This window comes from Melozone crissalis, unplaced genomic scaffold (assembly GCF_028551555.1).
Source record: "Melozone crissalis strain CALT ecotype California unplaced genomic scaffold, PUWL_Pcris_2 ptg000019l_1, whole genome shotgun sequence".
NCBI lineage: Eukaryota > Metazoa > Chordata > Aves > Passeriformes > Passerellidae > Melozone > Melozone crissalis.
In genome coordinates, this window is record NW_026535797.1 from 8,573,430 (window position 1) to 8,586,442 (window position 13,013).

At 38.1% G+C, this 13,013-nt stretch overlaps 1 protein-coding gene across 1 annotated transcript in view; it reads left to right on the plus strand.

The window, feature by feature from the left end:
- The first annotated feature begins 3,354 nt into the window (after positions 1-3,354).
- Positions 3,355-13,013, plus strand: part of NRAP (nebulin related anchoring protein) — a 46,708-nt gene continuing 37,049 nt past the window's right edge. Inside the window, exons 1-9 of the mRNA XM_054276987.1 lie at positions 3,355-3,426; positions 3,698-3,792; positions 4,511-4,598; positions 6,771-6,875; positions 7,395-7,499; positions 8,169-8,276; positions 9,182-9,286; positions 9,829-9,936; positions 10,906-11,010. Coding sequence (XP_054132962.1) covers positions 3,355-3,426; positions 3,698-3,792; positions 4,511-4,598; positions 6,771-6,875; positions 7,395-7,499; positions 8,169-8,276; positions 9,182-9,286; positions 9,829-9,936; positions 10,906-11,010 — 891 coding nt within the window. The remainder of the gene's footprint in view (positions 3,427-3,697; positions 3,793-4,510; positions 4,599-6,770; positions 6,876-7,394; positions 7,500-8,168; positions 8,277-9,181; positions 9,287-9,828; positions 9,937-10,905; positions 11,011-13,013) is intronic.

Genomic DNA, 13,013 nt, shown 5'->3' on the forward strand with positions numbered 1-13,013 from the left:
AGCTGTATAAGTTTGGAAGGTTCTTTAGAAGCTTTTATTCAAGTCTTGTGAGATTTTGGAGTTGATAAATCTTTTCCAGTTCTCTTTCAATGTTTTTCCAAGCTGTATTTCCCACCATGCTAAATTTGATTAGCATGGAGAGACTGTATGAGGCAAAAGGCCCTGAGCCCAGGTAAGTAATTAACCACAGCATTCAGAGAAGGGGAACATAGACAAGGCTGGTTGAGTGCTTGAAATTTTACAGGCAGCTTTTACCAGTGGATAAAACTCCCATTTTTTGTAGTAAACCAGCATCTCTGGGATATTTTTGCAAACAGACGGAAGATGGGGTTGTCATAATTTGTGATGTTTGGCTTCCTGTCCTTCATGTGGTTGGAAGGGCACAGCTTCAATTCAGGAATGACAGAGGAGGTGACCCTGACTTGAATGTCTCTTGAGAGGTTACTTTGTGTGACTAATATGTGCTTTTTTACAATCAGATTGAGGATGCAGACATGCTTCAAGTTCTCTGCACAGTTAATTCAATGAATTTAAGGAGGCTGGAGAGGTAACAATGTTTCTTCCCACTAATTTGCACTTTCAAGGTACTGTCTCCTTGTACTTTATGTGTAACCACAGTACTTTTAAACCACATTGATTAAGGTTCTACTGTTAAGTAAAGCCTTTCAAGATTTTCATTGATATCAAAAAGCCTTTATGAGGCCTTACTAAAGGAGGAAAAAAGCCACAATGAGCTTTTAACTGAAGAGAAAATGTCTTGCTAAGATTTGTCAAGATAACAAACTTGCACTGGTTTTGTGATTTAATTCCTTGCATGATCAAAATGCAGCGTGTACTTTGTAATGAGACCATTCAATGTTTACTTTTTAATAAACTCCCTTTTTTGTTAGCAACTTGGCTTTAATCCCGGGTGGTGAAGAACAAGACAGCTTTGGGGTCCTCAGGAATGGGAAAATCTTGAAGAGACTCCAGCAGAACTGGTGCACAATGGATGTGAGAGAAGTAGTGTGGCTGGGAAAGACAGTAGCTGTGTGTTACCATACTTCTCTTGAACATGCTGTGACTTGGGAGAAGCAGGAGAACTTGGAAAATGCATTTACTGACTTCCAGACAAGCTGGTAGTATCTGTCACTGTGAAAAGAGAAAAATGGGCTTTGTATGTCTTGAAATGAAGTAGGATTTATCTGTGAAATAAAGGGCCTTATTTGTTCCTTCCTCTTGGAAGGAGCACACAGTCTCATTGCCTTTGGGGATGGCTGTGTGCTCTGTGGGTACACAGTGCATAGAGACAGCATGATCATCCATGCTGGAGTCCTCTCCAGGTGATCAGTGTCCAGGTGACTCCTGGATTAATTATTTGTTCTGTAATTGCCAAGTCTTCACAGTTTGGTGTGGTTCATGGGTGTCCTGTTTTCACCACTTCTCTGAGCTCATTTCAGGAGGGTCTTAAGCAATGCAGGGCCAGGAGCAGGTCATGCACCCTTATTCTTGCTAAAGTGGGAGACAAGGGCTCCAAATGGGCTTCAGACAGCATGGAGACCTCTGGGACTGTCTAGAAAATACACAGTGTGATGACTCTTGGAGTGGAACACAAAGAGGTGACAACTGGTATTGTGCCAAGTGCTAAGTGAGGAGGAGACAGCCTGGCCACTGTGACCCTAATACAGGTCACTTGCATAAACAGAATGACAATCTGGGACAAGATGCAAAGCTGTGTGAGAAGGGAACTGGAAGCCTTCCAAATTACTTTGGTTCATGGGAGTGAGTGAGATAAATATTATTGTGATGTAATATTATTGTCGACATAAATCTCTCTTGATCTCAAAGAGAATAACATAAGGTAACACAGCAGTTATTTTAGTATAAGAAATTATGTTCTGGGGACATTTTTAAAAAATGAAAATGCATCTGTTTATATACTGATATTAGTTACTTTGAAAGGCCTTAAGTGTTTTCAGGACTTAGTGCCACTGCTCTTTAGATTAGAGACTCTATTTTCAGCACACCAGTTGCTGACAGGACATTGTGCCAGTACATTGTCAGCATTCAGTAAAAGTAGCAATAATAAGTTAGGCAGAACTGCATCTCTCAATAGAGAGATGAATAGGAGGCTCTCTAAGCATACCCAGAAGGTTTAGACAGAAACTATTTTGATGGAATTGTTTGCAATTTATAGAAAAGGGAAGTGCTTAGCAATGTCCCAGGACTGCTGTAGGCAGTGGGGCAGATGCAGAGATGACTAAGTAGACTTTTACTCAGATTGAGATAACTCTTAGCTGTCTCCCAGGGTTATGGAGCCCTGCAGCTGGAGGCATTATGATTAGGTAAGATGTAAATCTTAAATCCTGACCATTTGTAGCTGGTAGAATTTAATAGCTTCTTTTGTTCAGAGCAGACTTCACAACCCTAATAGCTTGCTTCAATCCTAATATCAGACATTCCTTATCATTTTTTGGTGAAGGAATTTTTATATTCTGATCTATTACAGTCTACTCTTGGTGAACGCTGTTAAATAGATGCTTTGTTCATTCTATTAAAAAGTAAATGGTTCCTTTCTGAAGTTTTTCCTGTAGGAGATAGAAGTTTGGATTTGTACCCATCATGTTTAGAGCTCTTTGAGATAAGAGGCTCTGTCTGCTTCACAGTGCATCCTGCTACACCTGGAGATGGAGTGACAGGTGAGTGAAACAGGAAGATATGAGAAAAGAGTGTGCTGACATAATATACAAGGTGAAACTGAGCTGACACCAAGGGAAAACATTAATGACTTGTCTGGGACATTGGCAGTGAACTTTTTCTACATCCACCCAAGGGCCAGGGAGCTTCAACCCATCTCTGGCCTCCATCTTTCGTGGTACCTCCTTCTGCTCTGAGGCTGCTCCTAAACACAAAATGCTCCCCCATGAGGTCACTTGTTTATCAGGGTGAGGAGGAACTAATGGTAAATGCTGCTGCTGTGTGCACTTTTCTCTTCATCCTGGGCCTATGACTGCAAAACTGAAATACAAAATGATCAGGCTCTAACATTCACATGGATGTGATTCGTTTCTGTGAGTTCATTCTTCTATTTAGAGAAAGATATTGCTGCCCTCCCTTCTGCACTGACACAGTTGCCAAAATAACCACTCTTACTAACTGGCAGCTTTAAAAGCCAGCCTGCAGCTGACTTTGAAACAGAAGGTCAGCAAAGGGAGCAACAGACTTCAATTCAGAGCTTTAATGGGAGCCATTGACCACAGCAAAAGGCCTTGACTGGAGTGTCTAGAGTGTGCTTTGCACAGGCCAAAAAGTCACTTTCATACTCTTTGAACCTTTTGTATAAACCTATATATTTTTCACTCTGTGGATTTCAAGATGAATGTGCAGCCGTGTGCTAGATGTGGCTATGGGGTTTACCCTGCTGAGAAGATTAACTGTATAGATCAGGTCAGTTCTCTTTCTTTATCATTTTTGGACTATAATAAATGTACAGATTGGCACTTCTAACACCGTGCAGATCTCTCGGTTCCAAAAGTTCTTTGCTCATAACTGGGTTCAGAACTGAAATGAATTAATAACATGTATATATTTGAAGAAAAAAATAGTCAGATTCATTAAATGAAGGGTAAGGATCAATAGTGAGATTTTAAACTTAGCAGAATAATAATAATGAAATACAAATCATGTCTGTTTGGTTTCTCTTTTGTGGTGTGTCCAGACATGGCATAAAGCCTGTTTTCACTGTGAAGTATGCCAGATGATGTTAACTGTAAACAACTTTGTTAGCCATGAGAAAAAGCCTTACTGTCAAGCGTAAGTGTATTTCCTTTTTTTTTTTTTTCTTCCATTTTATTTTTTTAAGCAAAGGTTTAATTTGGCCATTCGTTTTAATATAATGGAAGATCACCATTTGGACTCAGTCTGTACTGTGTGTGATGTGAAATTAGGTATTGTTGGTGATTTCATGCATATCTTTGGATTTACGTGAATCACAAATGGTGGGAAACTCTTTTTACCATGCATAAAGCTTCCTCATTTGGCCAGTGTGCTAAAAGACACCAAATTAAGTTCCCTTTCACTATTGTGGGAAGAAAATAAAACCAACCACAAAATTCAGTGCTTTCGAAATCAGTGGTTAAGAGTTAACAAGGTTGAGCTAATCATAAGGAAAATGTATAAAATGCAGATTTTGGAGTTGGTTTGTTCTAGGAAGTTTTTATTTTATAATGATCAATTCCTGTCAAATTTGTCAGCAGAAAAAGGAGAGATGGCAGTTGTTTTTTATTCTATTATTCTCTTTTGTTATTAGAATCACAGCATTGATATGATGATCATTAAAATTAATTTTGCTCTAGGCACCTACTCCTTACAGTAATAACTTGAATGTAATTTAAGATCTCTGTGTGAGTGGGGGAAGAGATGTGTATAGAGGGGTGGAGGCTGATATTGTGGTTTTCAGTGCTCAAAGAGAACCTTTCTGGTGGGCTGTCTGGTACATTCCTAATATCCTTTTACACTTTCCCTTTTCTAGGCACAATCCAAAGAACAATGCATTCACAAGTGTGTTTGAAACACCAATAAATATGAATGCAAAAAAACTGTCAGAAGTGGCAAGTGAGGTAAGAAGCTTGAGGGTCAAATGTGTTTGTTCTACATTTTGATAACATTTTGATAACATCTCTTGTTTTATAAGTATAAATACGTGCTTTTTACTCACCTTCCTGTGTATGATTCAAACCTCAGCTGGGTTTCAGTCATAATTTTTTCAATGTGATTACTCATGTGAAAGCAATCTTAGATCTGGATTTCCTTCTTCTCTCAGAAGGAAAAACTGATTGGAGCTGCTCACCTGTATATCTGATAATCTGTACGGAAGCACAGTTCACCTAAACTGCCCAGAGCTGTGCAAACTTGGTGACTAAGCTGGGTTTCACAACCTCTGGGAGCAAGAACAACCTACTTGCTTTGTGATCTTATCAGAAAGTGCCATGAAACAACAAATAAATTATAACCAGGTGGCATGCACGCAGAAGTTCCCATTAATATTTTGTTGAGTATTTCTGCTGAACCTGAGGTGGTAAAGCAGCAGGTCTGGCGACCTTGTCAGGGTTTTGCTGGAGGTGTTTTTGGGGATGGAGGAGCATCCTCCCTGTGGGCTCTGCCCTGCCCCATGCAGCTGGAATGCTCCAGCCTGTGGGCATTCCCAGCGCCACCCCTGCATTGATTCCTTCCAGAAACATCATCCACAAACCTGCACTGTGAGGGGTCTGGTGAAATAAAAAATACAGGAATGCCCAATAATCAATGGCTACCTCACTCCTCTGCCTAATGCTGTTTTCTTGAATGCCGTGTCTTTCTATATCCTAAAATAACATTACTTGTGAATGTATTTCACAGGCAAAGCAATGTGTTTTGATGTGATTAGCCATCACTAAAATTAACAAAGAAAGTTTTATTTCTTGGATTATGGTATGCTGAATTCATTCTGATGTCCTGTATTAGCTGTGAAACCTTGATGCACATGAATAGCCTTTGTCAGACACTATCATTTATCATTTTGTACAGCATTCTTATGCCTCAGTTTTTGCAGTATCATGGGCTGTAACTATTTCAGCAATGACTGTCATACTTACTTTAAACTGTGTGTGACAGATCTGCTCAGGAATGAGTTTGGGATTACTGCAGGTTCTATTTCTGGTTTAGGCAGTGATATGAGACTGATACTTCCAGTGCATGTGAGTACACAAGCCAGAGAAATTATAGCTCAAAGATCACTTTCCCTTGTTTTACACACCTTAAACACCTTCTGTCCTTTTCAATCACATAATGAGGTTCTGTTCCAGAGAGAATACTGCTAAGGGTAGTAAAGAAGCTGAATCTGCAGTACCTGCTTAAAGGGAGTACTTCTGTAAAAAATTGAGAGCAGGAAAATGTTTTGTTAGTAAATGTATAAAAAACGATAACCTGGGAAAAGGTTTCTCTTGCTACTGTGGAAGTTTGTTCTTTTTATATCGAAGTTTATTTCGGATGATGCAGAAAATAGAATGTTTGTTTCAATCCCAATATGATGTTCTCACATAAGTCTTGAGACATCAACTGGAATGCAGAGATAACAATTAGGTTTCTCTATACAGAATTTCTGTGTTATCAGGCAAGTCATTCAGCTCTCTGCTCCTTTGTCCTTAATTTATAAATGGGAATAATGGTACATGTGCTCAGTAACATTTCTGTCCAGTCAGTTTAAATTCTCTACTCTGGGTAGAGAGTGAGTTGTATAACAGATCTGTGATTTCAGTTGGATTTCTTCTACATGCTAACATGATAAAAGTAGCAGTAAGAACATAATGACCCAGGACTAAGTATAGTAGTCATTTACATATGCACATTTAAGATATGACACTTTGTGGACGCTGTGCAGGGAAATAGGAGAGTATTTTAATATTGCTTACTTGGTAATAGTTTTTTCATGTAATGCATTGACACATCCTGCTTTAAATTTCTTAGGGATTTCAATTCTAACAGATTATTTCCCCCAAAAGGATTATCTAAAGATTAAATTATTCTTTCAGAATGTCATGCCAGGTCTCAGGTGTAATATGCTGCTCATTTACAGATGTGCAGCTCCTATACTGGCAGAAATCTTAGGGAGAAGCTGGGGTGGACTAGAAAACAGAGTTTTGGCATTGGGGCTAAATGCAATCATCACCTTGCCTCTCTTATTCTTCTTCAAAGGGGGTGTGTTAGTATGCACTGACAAACTACTAAAATGAGTCATTATCTTTTCTTTTTAGATAAAATATCGAGAAGAGAGTGAACAAATCAAATCAGTCTTTCAATGGGATGTAAGGTCCAGAGAAATTGAAAGTGTCTATAAAGCCCAACAATTGGCTACCCAGGTAAGAAATATCCCTCGAGTCTCCCAGCCAGCAGCCTGCAGGACACCAAGGATTGGCCCTGATTGTCAGGGGTTTAACCACGACATTTCAATGCTAAAAAAATAGCCTTTGCTTTTCATTTGGCTTTTCAAGACAAAATAGCTCAACTATAGCTTAGGATAGAATAATGAGAAGGTGAGGAAGGAAGAGTGTAGTCGGCTCTTGGGGCTGCTGCATGTACAGCCACAGTCTGTGTGTCTTCTCTCTACTGGCACTGGAGCTTCACAGCAGGAGATCTGATTCCCAGGGGGTGTTATTTGAGTTTCACTCCAGGATCCTGGATCCTGTCATCTTGATGTCAGTTCTTGCTGTACAAGTTCTGCCTTGGCACTCTGAAGGGATGTGGAATGTAGGCCTTGTGCTGCACAATTTCACTTCCACTGCTCTGTGTGCTTCCTTTTTTTTTTTTCCTGTTAGATCATCTGTTTGAGTGCCAAAACCAGAGTGAAGATAGGTAGTTACTTAGTTCCTGTTTTGTAGAATGCTTACTATGCTGCCTATGAGGAGGGAAAATCGTGGTACCCAGGAACAATCCCAGATCCTGAGATGGTCAAGATAACACAGGCACAGAAGGCTCTGAGTGATGTAAGTGGACTGGTGTTTGGCTTTATTTTTATGTTCTATCCTATTCTGAAGACTTACAAATACATGAAAGTCAGCCTTTGGTAAGAAGTCACCTCCAGGCTTTTCAGGAGGGGTATCTGGAGGGTCTGTCTGTCAAGATGTTGCCACAGGAGAGATTGATGTGTTTATTTCTGTCACTAACAATGCTTAGCCATGTGAGGGATTAAAGTCCCATAACAGTTCTATTGCCATCACACATTTATATATTTATATAACTCAGAAACCCTTCAGCTGCTGACCAAACTGAGGTGATCTGGTCTAGGAGGCAGTGCTCTCTCTCTCACTAGAGCAGGACTCGTGATGGAAAATGTGTTGTATTTTCCACAGACCAGACTTTTCACTGACTGAATTTCTATGACTGATGGAAATCACTTCTAAATTATGACTGTGTCCATACAATGGGTTGGTGACCTAATCAGCATAGGAAATTAACAGTGGACAATTGATACAAATGAGAAATGTTTTCTGTTGTGTGTAGGAAGTAGCTGTAACTAACAACTTAGAAAGTGGAAGTTCTTTAATTTGTTTTCTTTTGAATAAAGTGATACATACCTTTAGGAAACAGGCATGAAAGAAGAATTGTATTAAACTACAGGGTATTCTTCTCTAATAAACAAATTAATCCTCTAGTTTCAATATACAGAAGAGTTTGAGCCACGAAGAGGCAAAGGCAGCTTCCCTGCTATGATCACTCCAGGTTACCAGGTTGCCAAGAGAGCCAGCCAGCTAAGCAGTGATGTAAGTCACAAGGGTTTTAAATTGTATTTTACACTTCTGAATTTGGAGAATCCTGGGTTCAGGCCATTCACTTGAGATGTTAGATTCGGTGGTGAGTATTTGTTATACTGTTACAAAGTGAGAAAATGTTAACATGATGCAGAAAACAAGGTTAATAAAGTACTTGGCCTGGGAAGACAATCATATAGAATAAGTGACAATGTAGATATTTCCTGGAAAATGTAGCAACTTTTGCATAATTTATCACATCCTGAAAAAGATTGTGACTTGCACTGAAATGTTCATTTAATTCATTACCTTTAGGGCTGTATTCATCAAATTATTTACATTTGGGGCTGTATTCATCAAATTATTTACATTTGACATTTTTCATTTTATTACTTGAAATTAAGTTGGACTCGATGATCTCTAAGGTCTCTTCCAACCTAGCCATTCAGTGAATTCTGTGAAAGCAAACAGCTGTAAGATTGAAATTAATTCACATAAAAGCTACTTTAAATTTATGCACAGAAAATTGCTTATTTATTTAAGAACAATTCTCATGAAAAAGATAAGTGAAAATAAATCCTATAAAAATGATTTTAAATATTGTATTGTTTTCTGCAGACACTATCTACATTGTCATTGCAGTATGATCTTGGGACATTAATGACTATTCTCATGGTATTTTAATCAAATGTATGGCTCACATAAATCAAGTGAAAATTTGAATATCTGTGTCCATTTCTGTCTGGTTTTGGTGTTCACTTTGAGGAAATTGGACCTTAAATATATGGATAGCTTGACTGTGGAGAGTGGAGAGTGTCATGACTGCTGTTGCTCATTTTCTCTTGAAGCCTTCTGATAGGAAATGTACTTTTGCTGCTTATTTGGTGTAATATGGATATATCTGTTTTCCTCTTCAGGTGGAATATAAGCGTGGGCATGAGGAGAGAGTTTCAAAGTTCACCTCTGTTGTAGACACTCCAGATATACTTCATGCAAAGGCTGGAGCACATCTTGCAAGTGATGTAAGTAAAACAAAATAGATTGATCTGGTTTTGACTCTGCAAGTGGTTCCTAGGGTATTTATAAATTACTTGCAAATATGAACACAAAGAAAAATTTTAAATTAATATTTTAAAGGCAGACTCATTTCACCATTAAGCATTTAGTACTTTCAGTTGCAAAGACCACATTCAATTTGAGGCCGTTTTAGGCTGTCAGAACAGAAGCTGGGGCACCAGTCTGGTCCATACCCAGCAACTGGCTGCCATGAAAATTAAAGAAAGAAGCTGCCTGACTCTAATGTAAATAGAGAAGGTGTCTTGCAGAGACTTTAAATATTTTCTTTAAATGAATCTCTTCATCCTACACCCTGAACAAGACAAAGGGGCCTTGCAGAAGATGTGTGATTGTGTAGTTAAAGACCAAATTGCAAAGATTCAGACTTCATGGTTCATCTCCTTTTGGCAGGTGACAGCCATGGAGCACCTGACTTTGCAACTTTAAGGATTGATTAATCAAGACATATTTGCTCTAATTGCTCCTGAACTGTCTTGATTTTTTACAGTTGAAATACACAGAAGACTTTGAAGAACAGAAGGGAAAAGGCAGCTTTCCTGCTATGATCACTCCAGCTTATCAAATAGCCAAGAGAGCAAATGAATTAGCCAGTGATGTAAGTGTCCAAAGAAAAGTCTCTTTTGAGAAAGAAAACATTAAACTGTCACACAAATTTTGAATTAAAACATTTGCTGGCAGAAATTCCATGAGCATGGCATACTGATCTTCACTGGCTTTCTTTTCCTTTCCAAACATAACAAAACCCCAACACCCCTGAACTCTTTAATAAGCACCATAAAAAGATATCAGTGTTCCTTCAAAATGTACAGTTAACTGTGCTTTGTTATTGGAAACTAAAAGAAAAGCTCTTTTTGTTGGAGAAGGTATCATATGGAAGAACATATAACTCAAAGGAAGTGAATTTAAAACATTGTTAAGAGTCATTGAGGAAAATAAGAGATCCATAATTTTGAAGGTAAAAGCAACTGACTCTAAAACAATTACATGTTTTTATTTGCCTTTGATCTGTGGAAAACCCTTCACTTTTGTCAGCAAACACACATGGTGATTAAAGGGCAGCATCAGGTTACAGGCATTATTTTGACTTCAGTAAATGTAGAGCAAATCTTGGTCTAAACTTGAAGGTTGATTGCCTAAAATTTCCTTTATCACTGGGGATAAAGCATCTTTCAGAAGCAAAGCCATTTACTGATGGGGTTCAGGTGACCCTGTAGTAAAAAGTGCTCTGTGGTAACCATGAATTTGCATTACAATCAGTTCTATTTTTTTAAACTGCTGGAGCATCAGGGATTAGCCGCTGTCAAGCAGGTGGTGCTGAACACATTGACCCAATGGTCTGGGTTGAAATGGCAAGTCCTGTATTCCTAGTGCATTATTAATGCACCACTAGTTCTGTTTTTATACCTTCAAGTGGCACGTTTGTCTTGTGCAGGTTGGTGGCAATGGGAATTTTGACAATCCTTTATTGACAACATGTGCATGCCATTGGCTGTTATTTATTGAGCAGCATCTGTGAACCAGACTAAATTCACCTGGATTATTTGTTTCCTTTTTCTCCTGTTAGGTGAAGTATCATCAAAGATATGAAAAAGAGATCAAGGGAAAAGCCAGCCACACAGCTGGAACAGGTGTTGCTGTTGCAAGAGAAAATGCAGATCAGTATGGACAGGTATGGAACATCCAAGGGATAGTCATGCTGGTGTTGATCATTACTGCAGCTGGTTGCTCAAGGCTTCAGAACCTGGTGACACCTCTTTTCACTTTGTTTTCCTGTGTGAGAAAACAAGGTTTCAAGGGAAAGGATGGTGTACAAACAGCACCGTGCTCCTAAAATGTAATGTATCTGTCACTGGCACCTGAAGATGTGACTGCAAGGTGGCTGCACTGTCACTGCATGACCCTAATGGTAGGGCCATTGCTAAAAACTGACCTTGGCAAATTTTATCTGTGTACATTTATCTGTGTGCACTCTGCATTTCTGTTGTGGTGTTGTTATGTATCACACTGAAATGTGCTTACTCGAGGAAATATTCCCATTCCATGAATAAGGAAATTCAGTCAGGAGAAAAGCTAAAGGGTTGTGAAATGGTAGAAAGCTGGCAGACAGTTAGGTGCCTTTTCCCTGTGGGTATTTTCACAAATCTTAGGAGCTTTGCAGCTCTGAATATGTGTGAACAGCACTGAATCTCTTAGATACACAATCTCTTAGATTTCACCTCCTCTACAAAAGAGGAATTATAAACCTGACAAGCATTTGTGGAACCAGATAGGCTTCAGTTCTGTTTTGCTTGGTGGCATTCGTTTTGCTTATGTTTCATTTTTAAGGGAATACAATTGGTTTTGTGGTTGCCCAAAATGCACCCAAATTCCAATTAGATTGGGGGAATAGCACAGCTATATAGAACTGAATGGAGCTAAATAGAATTTGAAAGGAATTGAATAGTGGTGTTTATGTATAAAGAAAACTATATGGTTAATCTCAGGGGTTTTTGTTCTGCTCCTCAGTAGGTCCATACACTTTGGAGAAATGAAGGGATAGGGGCTGTATTTTCCTAAAACCTTTGGTATTTTACATTTCTTCACTTCTTCTGTTGAAATTTACATTTAGTATTCTGTGGAAAGCAAACTATCCTTGAAGAATATGAGTTTAGAATTGTAGCAGTGGAGCCTTCAATTACTTCTGTCTTTTGAACTGCTACAAGTTTTAATAGGAATAAACAAATAAAATGAATTTGAAAAAGCACTAATTACATTTTCAAGCATTAGAATGATTCTGTTTTAGAATTAATTTAAGTTTTCTTTCTTTGAAAGTGTCTTTGAAACTTCAGTCATGGACTTTAAATTCGATTTGAGTTTTAATCTTTATAGATTGGATACTGATATTGTTAGTAAAATAACACAGAGTCACTGAAATTAATGGAATTTTCTGAGTAAATTGTGACTTAACATGGGTAAAGAGATTAGATTTCTAACTGTTGAGATCATTAACAATGAATTGAGTGTGCATCAGACAGATAGATATAGATATATGTATATATGTACATGCATATTTATATATATAACATGAGACACTTTAATGAATCTTACTGTAAAATTCTTGTGCTGAACATCTTTTTGTTCATGTTTAAAAACCTTAAGAGTGGCTAAAATAGTTGAATATATGAATAGTTTAAATATATGCACAATGTTAGAAATTATATTAAAATGTATTTAAGAAAGTTAGAAGCGAAAGACAGGTTGGTCTGGAGAATTCAAACTCATTAATGGTATTTTAAGAAGCTAACTCAGCTGATTATTCCATTATATTTTTTCTTTTCAGTGCCTGTTTATAGAATAATTTAATGCCATTGTAACTATTGTTCACCACTGTGCATCATAATGTCCACAAACATGTGGCATGATCTATTTTAAAGCATTGATGGTGCCCAAAATGACCTAAAATGGATGGTTTTGCACTGAGAACACACAAAAGAGTTATCCCAGATATTTGTAGCCATTCCTATCTGTGCTCTCCATGGCATTCTTGGCATGTATCCTATTCATGGCACATTCTATTTTCACTCAAACTGCCTCTTTACTACAAAAGATTTACAAAATATTGCAGAGAAGACACATTACACTTTATCTCACTTGTTTGTATTCTTGTTTGTACTCCATATTCTCCCCAGATCT